Source organism: Pezoporus wallicus, unplaced genomic scaffold, assembly GCF_028554395.1.
Source record: "Pezoporus wallicus isolate ANWC-B61680 ecotype Strahan unplaced genomic scaffold, APGP_CSIRO_Pwel_v1 contig_8783, whole genome shotgun sequence".
Lineage (NCBI taxonomy): Eukaryota > Metazoa > Chordata > Aves > Psittaciformes > Psittacidae > Pezoporus > Pezoporus wallicus.
This window is the reverse complement of record NW_026638848.1, coordinates 233,725-253,194: the sequence shown is the minus strand read 5'-3', so window position 1 is coordinate 253,194 and position 19,470 is coordinate 233,725. Positions and strand designations below refer to the sequence as shown.

Genomic DNA, 19,470 nt, shown 5'->3' with positions numbered 1-19,470 from the left:
AACCTCAGAGCAGCCTTCCAGTATCTGAAGGGGGCCTATAGGGATGCTGGGGAGGGACTCTTCATTAGGGACTGTAGTGACAGGACAAGGGGTGATGGGTTCAAACTGAAACAGGGGAAGTTCAGGTTGGAGATAAGGAGGAAATTCTTTCCTGTGAGGGTGCTGAGGCGCTGGCACAGGGTGCCCAGAGAAGCTGTGGCTGCCCCATCCCTGGCAGCGTTCAAGGCCAGGTTGGACACAGGGGCTTGGAGCAAGCTGCTCCATTGGAAGGGGTCCCTGCCCATGGTAAGGGGCTGGGACTGGAGGAGCTTTAAGTTCCTTTCCAACCCAAACCATTCCATGATCTATGATTTCAAGGGAAGCTGCTGCTCCTGGTGCTACCGGTGCTAGCAGGCACTTTTCCATCAGGTGCTGGTTCATGGTCCATTGGTGTGTGCAGGAGCCAATGTTCCTCTTGGGGCACTGGGAGGCTCCCCACTGATTCTCTGTGTAGCCATAGAACCAGCGGGTGGGAAAGAGCTTCAAGGTTATCCAGTGCAACCGCTCCCCAGCACTGCCAAGGCCACCACTGACCCATGGCACTGAGGCCTCATCTCCATGGGGTGTGAACCCTTGCAGGGCCGGTGCCTGCAGCCCTGCCCTGGGCAGCCTGTTCCAATGCCTGAGCACCCTTTGGGGCAGGAATTGTTCCTCAGCTCCATCTAAACCTGCCCTGGTGCAGCTTGAGGCCGTTTCCTCTTGTCCCCTCCCTTGTTCCTTGGGAGCAGAGCCCAGCCCCTCCTGGCTCCATCCTCCTGTCAGGCACTTGTAGGCAGCGATCAGTTTCCCCCTGAGCCTTCTCCAGACTGAGCCCCCCAGGTCCCTCAGCCCTTCCCCATCACACTTGGGCTCCAGGCCCTGCACCAGCTCCATTGCTCTTCTCTGGCCCCGCTCCATCAGCATCATCTGGATGTTGGGATCAAGTGTGTGACATTCAAAGGAGAGACTGAAACTGGGGGTGGCAACAACCTGAGGGGCTGCGCTCAGCAAGGGGGTGACCTGGGTAGAGCAGGGTAATGGGATCTGATGGATCCAATGAGGACAAGGGGAAGGTCTCACAACCAGGAATGCCCAGATGACCCCAGGATGGCAGCGTGTGAGGAAGGGCCTGGAGGGCTGGAGGGAAGGGGTGATTCCACAGCATTGGACACTACGGATGGGCTGCATGGGGCTGGGCCATGCTCGCTGGGAAAGGCTGGAGCAGATGGGCCCTGAGTCCCCCTCCTGCCCGGATTCAGGATTCCAGGAGTCCTGTGCCCCACATCATCTCTGGATGTGCAGGAGCAGAGCGGGACCCCCACACTGTGGGGTCACACACTGGGAGGGGGGGTGTCACACATTGGGACCCCACTGGCTCCCTATATCCCCCCATTGCAGCCATGACCCCATATTCCACCGCACCTCCCCTTCTCCTCCCGCTTTCACCCCCCACCATCTCCTCCCGTCCCCATCGCTCCCATCCCGTCTCCATCCCTCTCCCCGCATCCCATCTTTTGGGGGATGCTGTTGCCGTGGCGACGGGCGGGTACCGCGGGATGCGGTGGGGCTGCGGAGGCACTGGGCGCGACCATTTGTGTGCAAGGGGGGCGGTGCGCCCTTCTCGCCCCACACTTTCAACGGGATCTCCCCCTCCCCGTGACCCACAACTTGGGGGAGAGACGCGTCGCTTTCCGACGCGTCTCTCCCCCAAGTTGTGGGTCACGGGGAGGGAGATCCCATGTAGTAAGTGAGGGGACAAAGAGAGTGTTCCCCCTCCAGCTCCTCCATGGTACGTCCCGGCCTCCCCTGCCCATCCCTGCCGCGCTCGGGATGCGCCGGGGGCCGCAGCGCGCTGGGGACTGCGTGTGGGGTGAGTGTCCGCTGTGGGGCTGGCGATGGGCACGGGCTGTGGAGCGCTATGGGGAGATATGGGGCGCTGTGTGTGTGTCTGTGTGCTCCCCCCCCCCCCCCCCCCCCCAGCACCTCAGAGCCGGTCCCATAATGGCGGCCGGGGCGGGGCTGGGTCCGGGCCTGAATCACGGAGCGGTCGCAGTGGGGCTGGTGTGGGTCTGGGGTGTGTGTGTAGGGGTGGGGGGTGTGGGGCTGGCAGGGGAGGGGTAGGGTGCTATAGGGTAGGATGTGTGCCATGGGGCAGGCAGTGGGGGCTGGAGGGTAAAGGGGTGGGTGCTGTGGGGCAGGCAGGGGATGCTGTGGGGCAGGCAGCGGGTGCTGTAGGAGAAGGGGGCGGTGCCATGGGGCAGGGGGGTGTGCGCCGTGGGGCAGACAGGGGGTGCCATAGGGTAGGCAAGGGGGTGGGTGCTGTAGGACAAGGGGGTGGGTACCATGGGTGAGGTAGTAGGTCCATGGGGCTGCGGCGTGGGTGCCATGGGGCCTGCAGCAGGCGCCATGGGGCAGGCAGGGATAAGGGTGCTGCTCACCCCAATGCGTTGTGCAGGGCAGAGCTGGGGGCCATGGGGACATGTGGGGCTGGGCTAGGCTGTTGTGGGGCTGGCTCTGGGGCTGTGGGCATGGAGGGGCTAAGGGGGAGCCCCCCCAGAGGGTGTGGGCCAGGGGGTGAGTGGCACCAGTGTGGGGCTGGGTGCTGTGGGGTGTTGTGGGGTGCCCACTGCCCGTCCCTGCAGGCTGACGCCGTGGGGCCGCCGTGGGGCCGCCACCGCCGCCATGGCCACACGCGAGGCCGGCGCCAGCCCCGTGGTGCGGCAAATCGACCAACAGTTCCTGGTGTGCAGCATCTGCCTGGACCGGTACCGCAACCCCAAGGTGCTGCCCTGCCTGCACACCTTCTGCGAGAGGTGAGCCCCCCTGTGCCCCACTGTGCCCCACGGCAACCCCCCTACAGCCCCACTGCACCCCACTGTGACCCTGTGCTCCCCCCTGCTTCCCCTGGGCCCAAAAAGCTGCATCTGCATCTCCCCACTCATGCCTTCAGCTGCTCCCGGTCCTGTTCACCCCCAGCAGCTCCTGCAGGGGGGAGCTGGGCTCCTGCACCCCTGGGCCCCACATTGCTCCTGCACTGCACCCTTCTGTGACCCACTGCACCCCCACTGAATACCACTGCACCTGGACCGCATCCCTGCTGTACCCACTGCACCTCACTGCATCCACATGGCACTGCACTGCATCCCCGCAGCGTTCTCTGTGTGTCCTTCCTGCAGGAAATGAGCTGGGGCTGCTGTAACCCACTGCACCTGCTGTGCCCCACTGCACCTGCTGTGCCCCACTTCACTGTACCACTGCACCCCACTGCACTGCATCCACTGTCCCCCACTTCATTGCACACACTGCACCCACTGTGCCCCACTGCACTGCATAGAATCTCAGAATCCCAGACTGGTTTGTGTTGGAAGGGACCTTAAAGCTCCTCCATTCTCAACCCCTGCCATGGGCAGGGACCCCTTCCACTGGAGCAGCTTGCTCCAAGCCCCTGTGTCCAACCTCGCCTTGAACACTGCCAGGGATGGGGCAGCCACAGCTTCTCTGGGCACCCTGTGCCAGCGCCTCAGCACCCTCACAGGGAAGAGCTTCTGCCTAAGAGCTCAGCTCAGCCTCCCCGCTGGCAGGTTCAAGCCATTCCCCCTGGCCTGGCCCTACAGGCCCTTGTCCCAAGCCCCTCTCCAGCTTTCCTGCAGCGGCTTCAGGCACTGGGCTCTCACTGCACACACTGCACTGCACCCCCAGAACCTCCCCAGTGAGAGGCAGGTCTGAACCCCCCTGTGCCCCACTAATGTGGGGCCCTGCTCACATGGGGGCCTGTCCCTGAACCCCCTGAGCCCTGTGGCAGCCCCCTGGTGCTGGGGGGTGTTGAGGGTCCTGTCCCTGTTGCAGGCTCAGTGCAATGATCCAGAGACACTCACACACCCCAACCCCCCCAAGCCCAGCCTGGCCCCCCCAGCCCTCCCCTCCTGTCCCCCTGCCCCCCTGCCCCACTGTCTGTCCGCACCCTGGTGTGCCACATCCCCCCCGGGCCCACTGTCCCCACAGCCCTGATCCCCGTCTGTCCATCCGTCTGTCTATCCCTGCCCAGGTGCCTGCAGAGCTGCATCCCCCCTGTGCCACTGTCCACCCCTCTGCTCCTGCCCTGGCCATCCCTCCATCATCCATTTTCCCTCCCTCCCTCCCTCCCTCCCTCCCTCCCTCCCTCCATCCATCCATCCATCCATCCATCCATCCATCCATCCATCCATCCATCCATCCATCCATCCATCCATCCAACCATCCATCCATCCATCCATCCATCCATCCATCCATCCATCCCTCCCTCCCTCCATCCCTCCCTCCATCCATCCCTTCCTCCATTCACCCCTCCCTTCCTCCATTCATCCCTCCATTCATCCTTACATCTCTCCCTCCCTCCATCCCTCCCTCCATTCCTGCATCCATCCCTCTCTCCATCCATCCATCCATCCATCCATCCATCCATCCATCCATCCATCCCTCCATCAATCCATCCATGCATCATCCCTCCCTCCATCCATCCCTCTCTCCATCCATCCATCCATCCATCCATCCATCCATCCATCCCTCCATCCCTCCCTCCACCCTCCATCCATCATCCATCATCCCTCCCTCCATCCATCCCTCTCTCCATCCATCCATCCATCCATCCATCCATCCATCCATCCATCCATCCATCCCTCCCTCCATCTCCATCCTCCATCATCCCTCCCTCCCTCCGTCCATCATCCATCCATCCATCCCTCCCTCCCTCCCTCCCTCCCTCCCTCCATCCATCCATCTCTCCTCTCTCCATCCATCCATCCATCCATCCATCCATCCATCCATCCATCCATCCCTCCATCCTCCCTCCACCCTCCATCCATCATCCATCATCCCTCCCTCCATCCATCCCTCCCTCCCTCCATCCATCCATCCATCCATCCATCCATCCATCCATCCATCCATCCATCCATCCATCCATCCCTCCCTCCCTCCATCCTCCATCATCCCTCCCTCCCTCCGTCCATCATCCATCCATCCATACATCCATCCATCCCTCCCTCCCTCCCTCCCTCCGTCCATCATCCATCCATCCTTCCCTCCCTCCCTCCCTCCCTCCTCCATCCATCGTCCCTCTCTCCATCCATCCATCCATCCATCCATCCATCCATCCATCCATCCATCCATCCATCCATCCATCCATCCATCCCTCCCTCCCTCCCTCCCTCCCTCCCTCCATCCATCCATCCATCCATCCATCCATCCATTCCCCCATCCCTCTGTTGCTGTCCCACACACCCTGATCCCCGCTGTCCATCCGTCTGTCCCTGGCAGGTGCCTGCAGAGCTGCATCCCTCCTGTCTGTCTGTCCTTCCGTCTGTGCCTCTGGCTCCATCCCTCTGCTCCTGCTCCACACACAATGGGATCCCTCCTGTCCATCTGTCCATCCCTCTGCCAGCCCCATCCCCTGCTGCTGCCCCAAGCACCCCATCCCTTCTGTCTGTCCCTGCTTGCCCTGACCCCTGCCCATCCATCCGTCTCTTGGATCCTGACCCCCATCTGTCTGTCTGTCCATCCCCATCGCAGAGCTGCATCCTCCTGTCCATCCGTCCATCCCCATGTCCATCTGTTCCTTCAGCCCCATCCCTCTGCTCCTGCCACATGGCCCTGATCCCATCTGTCTGCAGAACTACATCCCTGTGTGTCTGTCTGTCTGCAGAACTACATCCCTGTGTGTCTGTCTGTCTGCAGAACTACATCCCTGTGTGTCTGTCTGTCTGCAGAACTACATCCCTGTGTGTCTGTCTGTCTGCAGAACTACATCCCTGTGTGTCTGTCTGCAGAACTACATCCCTGTGTGTGTCTGTCTGTCTGTGTCCTGTGTGTGTCTGTCTGTCTGCATCCCTGTGTGTCTGTCTGTCTGCAGAACTACATCCCTGTGTGTCTGTCTGTCTGCAGAACTACATCCCTGTGTGTCTGTCTGTCTGCAGAACTACATCCCTGTGTGTGTGTCTGTCTGCAGAACTACATCCCTGTGTGTCTGTCTGTCTGCAGAACTACATCCCTGTGTGTGTGTCTGTCTGCAGAACTACATCCCTGTGTGTCTGTCTGCAGAACTACATCCCTGTGTGTGTCTGTCCGTGCAGGTGCCTGCAGAACTACATCCCTGCTCAGAGCCTGTCCCTCTCGTGCCCCGTGTGCCGCCAGACCTCGATCCTGCCGGAGCGAGGGGTGCCTGCGCTGCAGAACAACTTCTTCATCACCAACCTGATGGAGGTGCTGCAGCGGGACCCCGACAGCGCCGCGCCGGGCCCTGCCCCCGGCTCCGGGCCCCTGGGCACTGGCCCCGCGCCACCGCTCTGCTGCCCCAACCACCACGGAGAGGTCGCACCGGGGGGCACTGGGGGGGCACTGGGGGACAGATGGAGGCTGCAAGGATTTGGGGGGGTCCAGGGGCAACTGGAGGGGTCTGGGGGCCTGTAGGTGCTCAAGGGGGAGCTTTGGGGGTCCAGGAGGGGAGAAGGGGCCCTAGAGGCCGGGGGGAGGGGGGAGCTGCAGGGACTGGGGGGGGACGGGGACTGAGGGGTTCTGGGGGTGCTGGAGGGATTGGGGGGGCTCATGGGGGCTGTAGGGGATCTGGGGGGGTGTCAGCGGGGGCTGTGGATGCTGTAGGGGTCCAGGGGGGGCAGTAGGGGCCTGGGTCCTGCAGGGATCTGAGCTCTGGTCTGTGGGGACCTGGCGGAGCCCAGGGGGGATGTGGGGGGCTCATGGGGTCAGCGCCCGTTCCCCCTCCCGCAGGTGATGGAGTTCTATTGTGAGCCGTGCGAGACCGCGGTGTGCCGCGAGTGCACCGAGGGCGAGCACCGGGAGCACGGCACCGCGCCCCTGCGCGACGCCGTGGAGCACCACAAGGCGGCGCTGCAGAGACAGCTCGACGCCGTCCGCAGCAGGCACGGCCGGGGCCGGGGGGGGGCCGGGGGACGGGGCCACCTCGGGCCGTGGGGTACGGGGGATCTTGGGGTCCCGGTGGGTTTGGGGGTCAGGAAGTCCGGGGGTCAGGAGGTGCCGGTGGGTGCTGGTGTGCTTGGGGTCCAGGTGGGGTTGGGGGTCCAGGGGTTGGGAGCGCCGGTGGGTTTGGGGTCCTGGCAGGTTTGAGGTGTCCGGGATCAGGTGGGTTTGGGGTGCCCAGGAGATCCGAGAGTTTGGTGCCTTGGGGGCTTGGAGGTGCTGGTAGGTTTGGGGCGCCCGGGGGGGTTTGGGGATTGGGGTCCCGGTGTGTTTGGGGTCCCGGTAGGTTTGGGGTTTGGGGTCCCGGTGTGTTTGGGGTCCCGGTAGGTTTGGGGTTTGGGGTCCCGGTGGGTTTGGGGTCCCGGTGGGTTTGGGGTTTGGGGTCCCGGTGGGTTTGGGGTCCCGGTAGGTTTGGGGTTTGGGGTCCCGGTGGGTTTGGGGTCCCGGTGGGTTTGGGGTTTGGGGTACCGGTGGGTTTGGGGTCCCGGTGGGTTTAGGGTTTGGGGTCCCGGTGGGTTTGGGGTCCCTGTGGGTTTGGGGTTTGGGGTCCCGGTGGGTTTGGGGTCCCTGTGGGTTTGGGGTTTGGGGTCCCGGTGGGTTTAGGGTTTGGGGTCCCGGTGGGTTTGGGGTCCCTGTGGGTTTGGGGTTTGGGGTCCCGGTGGGTTTAGGGTTTGGGGTCCCGGTGGGTTTGGGGTCCCTGTGGGTTTGGGGTTTGGGGTCCCGGTGGGTTTAGGGTTTGGGGTCCCGGTGGGTTTGGTTTCCCTGTGGGTTTGGGGTTTGGGGTCCCGGTGGGTTTAGGGTTTGGGGTCCCGGTGGGTTTGGGGTCCCTGTGGGTTTGGGGTTTGGGGTCCCGGTGGGTTTAGGGTTTGAGGTCCCGGTGGGTTTGGGGTCCCTGTGAGTTTGGGGTTTGGGGTCCTGGTGGGTTTGGTTTTCCTGTGGGTTTGGGGTTTGGGGTCCCGGTGGGTTTAGGGTTTGGGGTCCCGGTGGGTTTGGTTTCCCTGTGGGTTTGGGGTTTGGGGTCCCGGTGGGTTTGTCCCCCCCGGCTCACACCGTCCCCGCAGGCTCCCGCAGCTGGCGGCGGCCGCGGCGCTGGTGTCGGACATCAGCCAACAGCTGCTGCAGCGCCGGGACGAGGCCGCGGCCGAGATCGGCGGCACCTTCGAGGAGCTGGAGGCGGCGCTGCGGCAGCGGCGGGGGCTGCTCCTGCGAGACCTGGAGGCGGCATGCGGTGCCAAGCACCGGGTGCGGGTGCAGTGGGGGACACGGGGGGGGCATGGCCCCACACTGCATGGGGGCTGCATCTGAACAACTGGAGAGGGTGTGTGGCGCCAAGCACCGGGTGGGGTGCAGTGGGGGCGCTGGGGAGCTGCATGGGGGGTGCTGCATTGGGGTGCTGCCTGACTCTATGCCACTGTGTTCCCACACTGCCAAGCCTGCATGTTGCCAAGCCGCTGTGCCCCTGTGCCCCTGCGCTGCCGTGCTGTCATGCTGCATGTTCCCAAGCCACCTGTGCCAAATGGCCCCGCGTTGCTGTGCTGCTGTAACACGACTCTGCACGACTGTGCCCCTGTGCTGCCAAGCCCCCATGTTACCATACCCCTGCACTGCTGTCCCCCATGTCCCCATACACATGCCTCCATATCCCCAAGCCCCCATGTCCCATATCCCCAAGTCCCCTCATCCCATATCCCCAAGCCCCCATGTCCCATATCCCCAAGCCCCCACATCCCATATCCCCATGGCCCCATATCCCCAAGCCCCCACATCCCAAATCCCCATGTCCCCATGGCCCCATATCCCCATGTCCCTATATCCCCATGTCCCTATATCCCCATATCCCTATATCCCCATGTCCCTATATCCCCCTGTCCCCATATCCCCCTGTCCCCACTCCCCTGCCCTGTGGTGACATGCTGGTGCCCGCAGGTGCTGCAGGCGCAGCTGGAGGCGCTGCGGCAGGGCCAGGAGAGCATCCTGAGCAGCTGCGCGTTCACGGAGCAGGCGCTGCGCCACGGCACGGCCCCCGAGGTGCTGCTGGTGCAGAAGCAGATGAGCGAGCGGCTGCGGGACCTGGCGGCGCGCGACTTCCCCGAGCACCCGCAGCAGAACGCGCAGCTCGACTACCTGGTGGAGACGGACGGGCTGCGCAAGTCCATCCTCAACCTGGGCGTGCTGGTCACCACCAGCGCCACTGCGCACCACACGGTGGCCACGGGCGAGGGGCTGCGGCATGCCGTGGTGGGGCAGCCCGCCTCACTCAGCGTCACCACCAAGGACAAGGATGGCGAGCTGGTGCGCAGCGGCAGCGCCCGGCTCCGCTTCCAGGTGACGGCACCAGACGGCGCCGCGGCCGAGGCCGAGGTGCAGGACAACAAGAACGGCACCTACGAGCTGCTGTACACGCCGCGCGCCGAGGGCGACTTCCTGCTCTCCATCCTGCTCTACGGGCAGCCCATCCGCGGCAGCCCCTTCCGCGCCCGCGCTGTCAAAGCCTCCGACGTGCCGCCCTCGCCCGACGACGTCAAGCGCCGTGTGAAGTCTCCCAGCAGCGGGGGGCACATCCGGCAGAAGGCTGTGCGCAGGCCTTCCAGCATGTACAGCACCGGCAAGAAGAAGGAGAACCCCATTGAGGACGAGCTCATCTTCCGTGTGGGTGAGCGCCAACGGGGCCCCATGACTGACATTGACCAACAGTGACTGACATTGGCACCCACTGAACAACGCTGACTGACGTTGAGCACCACTGACTGCCTTTGACCCCCCTGGACACCTGTTGACCCCCATTGACCTCCCATTGACCCCCATTGACAACTATTGACAGCTGTTAATAGCCACTGACCCCCACTGACACCCACTGATGCCGTTGTCCCCTATTGATACCCATTGACCTCTCTTGATCTCTGTTGACCCCCACTGACCCTCCTTGACCTCCCTTGACCCTCCTTGACCTCTATTGACTTCCGTTGATGCCCACTGACACCCACTGACCTCTCTCTGTTGGCCCCCATTGATGCCTCATTGACCCCTCCTGACCACCCTTGACCTCCCATAGACCTCCCATTAAGCCCCATGACCCCATTGACTCCCATTAACCTTCCTTGACCTCCGTTTACCTCAGTTGATGCCCATTGAACCCTATTGATCCTATTGACCTCTCCTGATCTCTACTGACTCCTCTTGACCCTTCTTGACACCTGTTGATGCCCACTGCCCCCCATCTATTCCCCTCAACCCCCTTGACTCCCCTTGATCTTCCTTGAACCCCCTTGAGCCTATTGATGTCCATTGACCCCCATTGACCCCTGTGGCTCCCCCTACCTGCAGGAAGCCGAGGCCGGGAGAAGGGCGAGTTCACCAACCTCCAGGGCATCTCCACTTCCTCCAGCGGCCGCATCGTGGTGGCTGACAGCAATAACCAGTGTGTGCAGGTAGGTCCCGCTACAGCCCCGGCCCCTCCATGTGTCCCTGACCCACTTAACCCTCCCCCTGGTGACCCCTGAAAGGTGTTTTCCAACGAGGGTCAGTTCCGGCTGCGCTTTGGGGTGCGGGGCCGCTCCCCTGGACAGCTCCAGCGCCCCACCGGTGTCACTGTCGACATGAACGGGGACATCATCATCGCCGACTACGACAACCGCTGGGTCAGCATCTTCTCCCCCGAGGGCAAGTTCAAGGTGAGGTGAGGGGGGCACACAGCAGCAGGGGGGACACAGCTCCGCACCGACCCTGACTCCTGGCCCTGTTCCCATCCCAGACCAAGCTGGGTGCTGGGCGGCTGATGGGCCCCAAGGGCGTTGCGGTGGATCGCAACGGGCACATCATCGTGGTGGACAACAAGGCCTGCTGCGTCTTCATCTTCCAGTCCAACGGCAAACTGGTCACCAAGTTCGGCAGCCGTGGCACAGCCGAGCGGCAGTTCGCAGGTACGAGCCACAGCCCTGCTGTGCTCCTCACCACATGCTCCTCAATGCATGTCCATCCCCATGTGTCCATCACCACGTGCCCATCACCACGTGCCTGTCACCATGTGCCCATCATCACATGCCCATTACCGTGCGTTCATCACTTTGTGCCCCTCAGTGTGTGCCCTGGGCAGCCCCAGACAGCACCAGTGCAGGGGCAGGGGCTGCAGCTGGGCTCAGGGTCCAAGTTCAAGTTCTGAGCTCTGGATTCAGTTTCTGGGCTCAGGCTCTTGGTGGCTCTGGACTGGGTTCCAGTTGTGGTTCAGGTCTCAGGGTCAGATTCTAGACTGGGATTTGCAATTTGGATTCATGGTTTAGGTTCTGTTCATGGTTCTGGGTTTGGGCTGTTTTGAGTTCCTGGCTCAGGTTTGGGCTCTATTGAGTCTCTGGGTCTTGCTGTGTCCCCCCCCAGCCACCCTTGGCTGCCCATGGTACTCACTCACTGTCCCTGTCCCTCCTAGGGCCCCACTTTGTGGCCGTCAACAACAAGAATGAGATCGTGGTGACCGACTTCCACAACCACTCTGTGAAGGTGAGTAATGGTGTCCGGTATGCCATGTGCCATGTCCTGTGTGCCGTGTCCTGTGTCCTGTGGCCCATGTCTTGCATGCCATGTGCCGCATGCCATGTTCTGCATCCCGTGTGCCACATCACGTGTGGTGTATTCTCTGCACGGTGTGCCATGTACCATGTGCCACGTACCATGTCCCCGTGTCCCATGTGCTGTGTCCTGTGTCCCCTATCCTGTGTCGCACATCCTGCATCCCATGTCCCGTGTGCCGGTGCCAGTGCCGTGTCCCGTGTCCTGTGTCCCATGTGCGGTGCTGGTGCCGGGCAGTGACCCCCCTCCAGGTTTACAGCGCAGACGGCGAGTTCCTGTTCAAGTTCGGCTCTCACGGGGAGGGCAATGGCCAGTTCAACGCCCCCACCGGGGTGGCCGTGGATGCCAACGGCAACATCATCGTGGCCGACTGGGGCAACAGCCGCATCCAGGTACTGACCCTCTGGCCCCGTACTCACCCACATCCCTGCCCTCATCCCATCACTCCCATCCCAGCCTCATCCCATCACCCCCATCCCAGCCTCATCCCTGTCCTCATCCCACCACCTCCATCCCAGCCTCATCCCTGCCCTCATCCCATCACCCCCATCCCAGCCTCATCCCTGTCCTCATCCCATCACCCCCATCCCAGCCTCATCCCTGTCCTCATCCCATCACCTCCATCCCAGCCTCATCCCTGCACTCATCCCATCCTTCAGCCCATCCAGGAGTGGGGTTTGTGGCCCCAGAGTGGGCTCATCGCAGCAGGGACGCAGTCCAGGACCCCATGGCAGGGGAGCCCATGGAGATAGGGTTTGCCTGGGCTGTGGGGACACCGGGGGCACTGGAGCCTGTCCCTGTCCCCGCAGGTGTTTGACTCCTCGGGCTCCTTCCTGTCCTACATCAACACAGCAGCAGATCCTCTGTATGGGCCGCAGGGCCTGGCCCTCACCTCCGATGGCCACGTCGTGGTGGCAGACTCGGGCAACCATTGCTTCAAGGCCTATCGCTACCTGCAGTAGCACCGCGGCACAGGCTGGGGCCACCCCATAGCACAGGCTGGGGCTGCCCCATGGCACGGGCTGGGGCTGCCCCACAGATGCCGCCCCGGCCTTCATGTGCACTTTATCTGGGGTCCATGGTCGTGCCCCTCCTCCTGCCCCATGGCAGGGCCACAGCCCCACAACTGGGGGACCTGGGGGGGGGCTGAGGGAGCTGCTGCTGGGGGCTGAGGGGCAGCTGTGGGTTGCCCCATGGGAGCTGCCCCCCATGGCTTGAGCCCCAGATGTGGGGCGACCGCACGTGCCTGCTGCCCCACGGTGGGGTTCTGTGGGTCCTGGTGGGGCTTGGTGAAGCCCTATGGGGCCGAGTGGGGCCTGGTGGGTCCATGTGGGGCTCTATGGGGTCAGTGGGGCTCTATGGGGCTTGGTGGGGCTCAGTGGGTCTCTATGGGGCTCTGTGGGTCTCTATGGGGCTCTGTGGGGCGGCCGCACGCTGACAAACTCTATGTACAAAATAAAGTATTCTGGAAGTACCCCCAGCCGTGCCAGCCCCATGGCGGGAGGGATGTGGGGCTTGGGGGGGGTCTGTGTGGAGCAGTGCAGAGGGGTCTCCACCTTCACTGGGTGTCACTGGAGTGAAGTTGGGGGTGGGGGCCCTGTACTAGGGTGACCACATAAGGACCTCTGGGCTGCACTGGACTGTACTGGGCTGCACTGGACTGTACTGAGCTGCACAAGACTGTACTGGGCTACATAGGCATGTACTAGGCTGTACAGGGCTGTACCGGGCTGCACTGGACTGCACAGGGCTGTACTTGGCTGCAGTGGGGCACACAGGGCTGCAGTGGGCAGTACTGGGCTGCACAGGGCTGTACTGGGCTGCCCTGGGCTGCTGCACTGGGGTGGCCTGTGCTGTGCGTCCCCACATGTGTGGACTAAGACGAGCAGTTCAGTGAATGGAGCAGTGGATGGAGATAGCGGCGATGATGAGGATGGTGGAGATGGTGGCGATGATGAGGATGGTGGAGATGGTGGCGATGATGAGGATGATGGAGATGGTGGTGGTCACAATGTGACATCAGTGACGTGGGTCTGGGACCAGTGCATGGAGAACCTGGAGCTCTGGGGGATGGACCCACTCCTGCCGCGGTGCCCAATCCACAGCCCCACACCCCTGAGTGGCCCTGGCCCAGCCCGGCCCTTCCGGTGAGCCCTGGTTGTGTCCCAGTGACGGGATGCGGTGCAGAGCGGCCTTTGGCTGGGTGGGGTCCGGTCCCCATCCCTGTCCCTGCCTGCCCCTGCGCCTGTCCCCGTCCCTGTCCCTGTCCCGGTTCCCGTCCTTGTCCCCGTCCCTGTCCAGGTCCCGGCTGCTCTGGCTCCTGGTGCCGCCCTCGCTGCAGAGCGGGAGGCACCGCGCAACCCCGGTGAGGTGGGCGCTGCTGAGCGAGAACCGAACATCGGGGCTGCACCGGCACACAGCGACCCCAGCCGGGCTGTGCCGGGCTCTGCTGTGCCAGGCTGGGCTGCGCGGAGCTGTACTGGGCTGTGCGGGGCTGTGTGGGGCTGTACCAGGCTCTGCGGGGCTCTACCGGGCTGTGCGGGACTCTGCGGGGCTGTACCGGGTTGTGTGGAGCTGTACCGGGCTGTGTGGGACTGTGCGGGGCTGTGCGGGGCTGTACCAGGCTGTACCGAGCTGTGCGGGGCTGTACTGGGCTGTGGGGGGCTGTACCGGGCTGTGCGGAGCTGTACCGGGCTGTGCGGGGCTGTACCGGGCTGTGCGGGGCTGTACCGGGCTGTACCGGGCTGTGCGGGGCTGTACCGGGCTGTACCGGGCTGTGCGGGCCTGTACCGGGCTGTGCGGGGCTGTGCGGGGCTGTACCGGGCTGTGTGGGGCTGTACCGGGCTGTGTGGCGGGGCTGTGCGGGGCTGCCCTGTGCTGCTGCTACATGTGCTGTGCTGTGCTCTGCTGTGCCCTGGTGCTGTGCTATGCTGTCCCATCTGCGCCCTGTCGCAATGCCCCATGCTCCTCTGGCCCATCAGTGCCACACCATCCCTGTCAGTGCCATGTGGGGCTGTGCCGTACCGCACTGCTCCAGCGCACTCCCTGCTGCCCTGTGCCACACACACCACGTCATGCTGTAGGATGCTGTAGGATGCTGTGCCATTCTGTGCCAGTCTGTGTCATTCTGTCCCACGCCATGCTGCACTGCTGCACCTTGCACCCGCTGTGCTGTCCTGTGCCACACCACACTGTGCTGTCCCATCCTGCTCCATCCTGTGCTGTGCTGGGTGGAACAATCCTTCCCTGTGCCCGTACTGGTGTCACTTCTGCACCGTACTGGTACCGGTACTGGTGGCACTGGGAGGGGAATGGGAGGTCCTGTGGCCAGGTGGGGATGAGGACAATGAGGATAAACTTGAAGAGTGATGTGGGATGCAGAGGAGAAGGATGAGGTGGATGATGATGACAAGGAGGAGGATGAAGATGGGGATGAGGTGGATGCTGATGAGGAGGTGCTGGGTCTGTCACACCTTTATTGATGGCACATGGCAATGAGGTGTCCCATGTTGCCGCCCTGGTGCCCAGTCCCAGCACTCAGCAGAGCCCCATGTCCCGTGTCTTGCATCCCACATCCTGCATCCCATGTCTGAATGCCGGTGCTCAGCAGAGCCCCATGTTCTGTGTCCTGTATCCCATGGCCCGCACCCCACACCCCATGTCCCAGCACTCAGCAGAGCCCCATGTCCTGTGTCCCACATCCTGGTGCTCAGCAGAGCCGCCGCAGCCGCCAGAGCTCCTGGATGCGTGCGAAGGGCAGCGTGGGGCGCAGGGGCCGGCACAGGCTGGGATCATCAGAGCGGCCGGAGCGCAGGGCGCAGAGCAGCGCGGCCTTGCAGCCAGCCCCACACGGCGCCCGTGGCGGGTGGCCCTTGTGCAGCAGGAACCAGAAGCGCTGGAAGAGCTGCTCATCATCCTGGAAGCGCCGGAGCAGCCGGTCCCAGTCAGCCGGGAAGGCGCTGGGCAGCCCGTAGGTCTCGCGTGCGCGGTACAGCAGCTGCCAGTGCGGCACGGCCCCCTGTGTGTTAGCCTCTGTCAGGTTCAGGATGAAGGTCTCGTGGTCCAGCACCGCGTGGGAGCTGCCTGGGTAGGAGCCATCCACCACGTACACGCGGTAGCCTGTGGGCACAGACATGGGCATTGGCATGGTCAGGGTCAAGTGCACTGGGCACGGTCAAGGTAATGATCATGCTCAAGGTCATGTCCAATGGGCATGATGGTCAAGGTAATGGACATTGTCAAGGTAATGGTCATAGCAAAGGCAATGGCAATGGTCATGGCCGATGGTCGTGGTCAAGGTCATGGCTATAATCAAGGTAATGATCATGGCCAACGGCCATCATAACAGTCAGGGTCACGGTTCATGTCAAGGCATGTCCATAATCACACGGTGGCACCATGGGGGTGTGTTGAGGGTTCAGCACCCACCGGGGTTGAGGTTGATGTAGGTGGTGACACTCGGGGCTATGAAGGCGATGGACACGGGCCGAGTCAGTGTCTCGTCGTCATAGAACATCTCGAACTCATCCACGTGCGTGTGGCCAAAGAACTGCCCTGCGATAGTGCCCTCGAACCTGCACCAAGACATGTGTGACACACAGGGACCCCACAGCAGTGCCCGGCCCCCTGCCACAGCCCCCCTGATTCCCGGCAGGGTCCCCTGCGCCCACCTGCTGACGATGCGGTAGTAGTTCCAGCTCCAGCTCCGCAGGCAATGGCCCGGGGGGATGTGCCCGATGATGTGCACCTACGGCGAGGAGAGGGGAGCCGGGGGGTGCCGGGACCCGCTGGGGGCAGGGACACCCCCACCCCCCCCCGTGCCCATCCTCATCCCAACCTTGTCCCCTGCATGCTCAGCGGCTGCCAGGACTCCCACGAGCCACTGGAGCTGCCCCGCGGGGTCGGTGGCGTTGATGAGAAGCCAGAAGTTGGCCTGGGAGCAGAAGTTCATGTTGAGGGACACCAGGCGCAGCCCCGGCCAGACCTGGGCCGTGTAGAACCCCCCGGCCCTGGGGGGACAGCGGGGCGTGAGCAGGGACCCCTCCTGCCCCACAGGGACCCCCCGATCCACAGAGATTCCCCTGCCCCACAGAGACCCTCCTGCCTTACAGTGACCCCCCTGATCCACAGTGACCCCCCTGCCCCACAGTGACCCCTCTGTGCCCAGCCTGAGCCCCCCAAGACCCTGTTAGCCTGAGACCCCCTTTGCCCCTCTCAGTCTGGAAGCTACTCTGCGCCCTCCCACCCCAGAGCCTCCCTACTGAACTCCACAATCTCCCCCAGCCGAGGACCCTCAGCCCTCCTAAGATCAGGACTCACCCCTGCACGCCCAGACTTAACTCCCCCAGCCCCATGTCTCTCGGTCCCTCCCCGCCTGGAGTCCCCCATCCCAGGTCCCCTGTTGTGCCCTCATCTCACCCCTCCCATCCCCATCTCCCTCCCATCCCATCCCGTGTCCCACCGCAGGGTCCGCAGCGCGTCTGGGCTCAGCCACTGCTGCCATTCCCGGGCCATGGCATCGTAGAGCCACGCTGCCGACTGGTTGCCCCGGACGTACGGCGGGGGGAAGGCGTTCACCGGCGTCGCCTCGTGGTTGCCCACGGCCGGGAACACGGGCACGGTGCCGAGGCGCCGCCGCAGCGCCGCGGTGACGGTGCTGAGGGCGCGCAGCTGGTCCCGCCGGCTCTGCTGCCACACGTCGTGCGCCGGGATGTCCCCGGTCCAGTACACGGCGGCCACGGGCGCGGCGGCGGGGAGCTGCTCCAGCAGCAGCTCGATGGTGTGCAGCGGAAGGTCGCACTTCCCGTACTCCCCCCAGAAGCCGGCGCCGGGGGCCCCGGGCCGCGCGGCGCCGCGGCAGCAGAGCGGGTCGGGGCAGGCGGCGGCGCTGCCGGGCGCGTAGAGCCGGTCCCAGTGCAGGTCCGTGAGGAACAGGATGCGTGCACTGGGAGCGCCCGGCGCCGGCGGCTCCGGCGGCCGCACCGGCGGCTTCGGGGTGTCCGGGAGGGACACGTTCCAGTCGCCCAGGATGTCCCAGTGGCCGCAGCGGGGCCCCAGCAGCAGCCCGCAGGCCTCGGCCGGCCGCAGCACCGAGCGCGCCCAGGCCGACACCACGTCCCGCTGGAAGAGCTGCACGGCCTCGCGGCAAACCTCGGCGCGTGCCAGCCGCAGGTCCTGGCACAGCCGCGACGCCACGCGCCCCACGCGCGACACCGTGGGCTCCAGCTGCGGGGACACGGGACCTGTCACCAGGCTGCCATCACCCAATGGGTGCCATCACCCAGTGGATGCCATCACCCAATGGATGTCATCACCAGGAGGATGCCATCACCCAGTGGATGCCATCACCCAATGGGTGCCATCACCCAGTGGGTGCCATCACCCAGTGGATGTCATCACCCAATGGGTGTCATCACCCAATGGATGTCATCACCAGGGGGATGCCATCACCCAATGGATGTCATCACACAACGAATGTCACCACCCAATGGATACCATCACCCAACACAGCAGTGGCCACCATGAGCCCCTTGGCTTGAAATCCCAGTGCTGGGGGACCCCAATCCCTCTGTTCCCAATTCCCGTTCTGGGGAAGGAGCCTGTGCCTGACCTGGCACTGTCTCTCTGTGTGGAACTGTCCTCATCCCCGTCCCCGTCCCCGTCCCCATCCCATTCCCACGCCCACCCCGGTCCTGTGCCTGTCACAATCCATGATGTGCTCCAGCCCTGTCCCTACTCCTGATCCATCCCCTCCCCATCATGCCTGTCCCTGTCCCGATTCCAGTGCCACTGTCCCTGTACCGGTCCTGGTGCCCCTGCTCCGTCCCGGTCTCTGTCCCTATACCAGTGTCCCCACTGTCGGTGCCCCCTCCCTGCCCCAGTCCCCATCCTCTCTGTCCCTGTCCCGTCCCTGATCCCGCCCCTGTTCCAGTCCCTGCCCCGTGCCTGTCACAAGTCAGCGTCCCGGCCCCGTCACGAGGTCCCGCTCCAATCCCGCCCCATCCCGTCCGTCTGTCCCCGCCCTTGTCCGTGTCCCCATCCCCTGCGGGTCCCGGAGCCCCGCTCTGTCCCTGTCCTGTTCCCATCCTTGTCCCCCGCCCTCGTCCCCTTCTCGGTCCCGCTGCCCCCGTCCTGGTGCCCCCGCCCCGTCCGTGTCCCTATTTCGGTCCCGTCCCACCCCGCCCGCCCCGTCCCCGCCCCTGTCCCAGTCCCGCTTCCGGTGCCCCCGTCCCAGTCCCTGTCGCTGACACCAGACCCGGTGCCCCCGTCCCCAGCTTGTGCCCCCGTCCCTGTCCCCATTCAGGTGTCCCTGGTCCCAGTGTCCCTGGTCCCAGTGTCCCCGGTCCCAGTGTCCCCGCCCCGTTCCTGACCCGGTCCCCGTCCCGGTGCCGCCCCTGTTGGCCCCGTCTCGGACCGGGTGGCCCCACAACCGTCCCCTTGTCCCGGTGCCGGTGCCCTTGACCCGGTGTCCCGGTTCCAGTTCTCCTGTCCCGTTCCCGTTCTGGTTCAACGTTTCTGTTCCCGTCCCCGTTCTCGACCCGTCCCATCCCCATCCCCACCTGCAGCGCCACGTCCAGCGCCCCGGGGCATTGTGGGAAGTGTAGTCCAGCAGCGGCTGCCTGGGATGGTGCCCCCTGGCGGGCGGGAGGTGTTACTGCTCCCTGCACGTGTACATGCGTGTGGCTGTGTGAAACATGTATGACACATGTATGTCACGTGTGTGTGCGGCAGGTTCCGTCCAGTCCCGCTCCGCTGGACACGGTGCGGCCAGAGCCACCGGGAGGAGAGGGAATTCTGGTAGGACACATGTCTGGAAACACGTGGTGCACCCCAGTGCCGGTGCAGTGCCTGTCCCATACGGAGTCATCCCCCAGGCCGGGCATGGATCCACCGCCCCTGCTGCGGGCTCCCCATCCCACCCCAGCC

General features: G+C 64.1%; 2 protein-coding genes across 2 annotated transcripts; one reads left to right on the top strand and one right to left on the bottom strand.

Moving 5' to 3' along the window:
• The first annotated feature begins 1,756 nt into the window (after positions 1-1,756).
• Positions 1,757-13,018, top strand: TRIM3 (tripartite motif containing 3). Its single transcript, XM_057412661.1, has 12 exons — positions 1,757-1,888; positions 2,661-2,831; positions 6,123-6,360; positions 6,775-6,926; positions 8,046-8,226; positions 8,911-9,637; positions 10,309-10,412; positions 10,488-10,655; positions 10,736-10,904; positions 11,405-11,475; positions 11,796-11,936; positions 12,354-13,018. The coding sequence occupies exons 2-12, from the start codon at positions 2,701-2,703 to the stop codon at positions 12,504-12,506; spliced, it is 2,235 nt and encodes a 744-aa protein (XP_057268644.1). The 5' UTR covers positions 1,757-1,888; positions 2,661-2,700; the 3' UTR covers positions 12,507-13,018.
• A 1,984-nt stretch (positions 13,019-15,002) lies between these two features.
• On the bottom strand, positions 15,003-19,427 carry SMPD1 (sphingomyelin phosphodiesterase 1). The gene is made up of 7 exons (XM_057412657.1): positions 19,404-19,427; positions 19,104-19,205; positions 17,006-17,769; positions 16,382-16,553; positions 16,215-16,291; positions 15,973-16,118; positions 15,003-15,663 (listed from the first exon to the last, which is right to left on the bottom strand). The coding sequence occupies exons 1-7, from the start codon at positions 19,425-19,427 to the stop codon at positions 15,254-15,256; spliced, it is 1,695 nt and encodes a 564-aa protein (XP_057268640.1). The 3' UTR covers positions 15,003-15,253.
• Between the last annotated feature and the right edge of the window lie 43 nt (positions 19,428-19,470).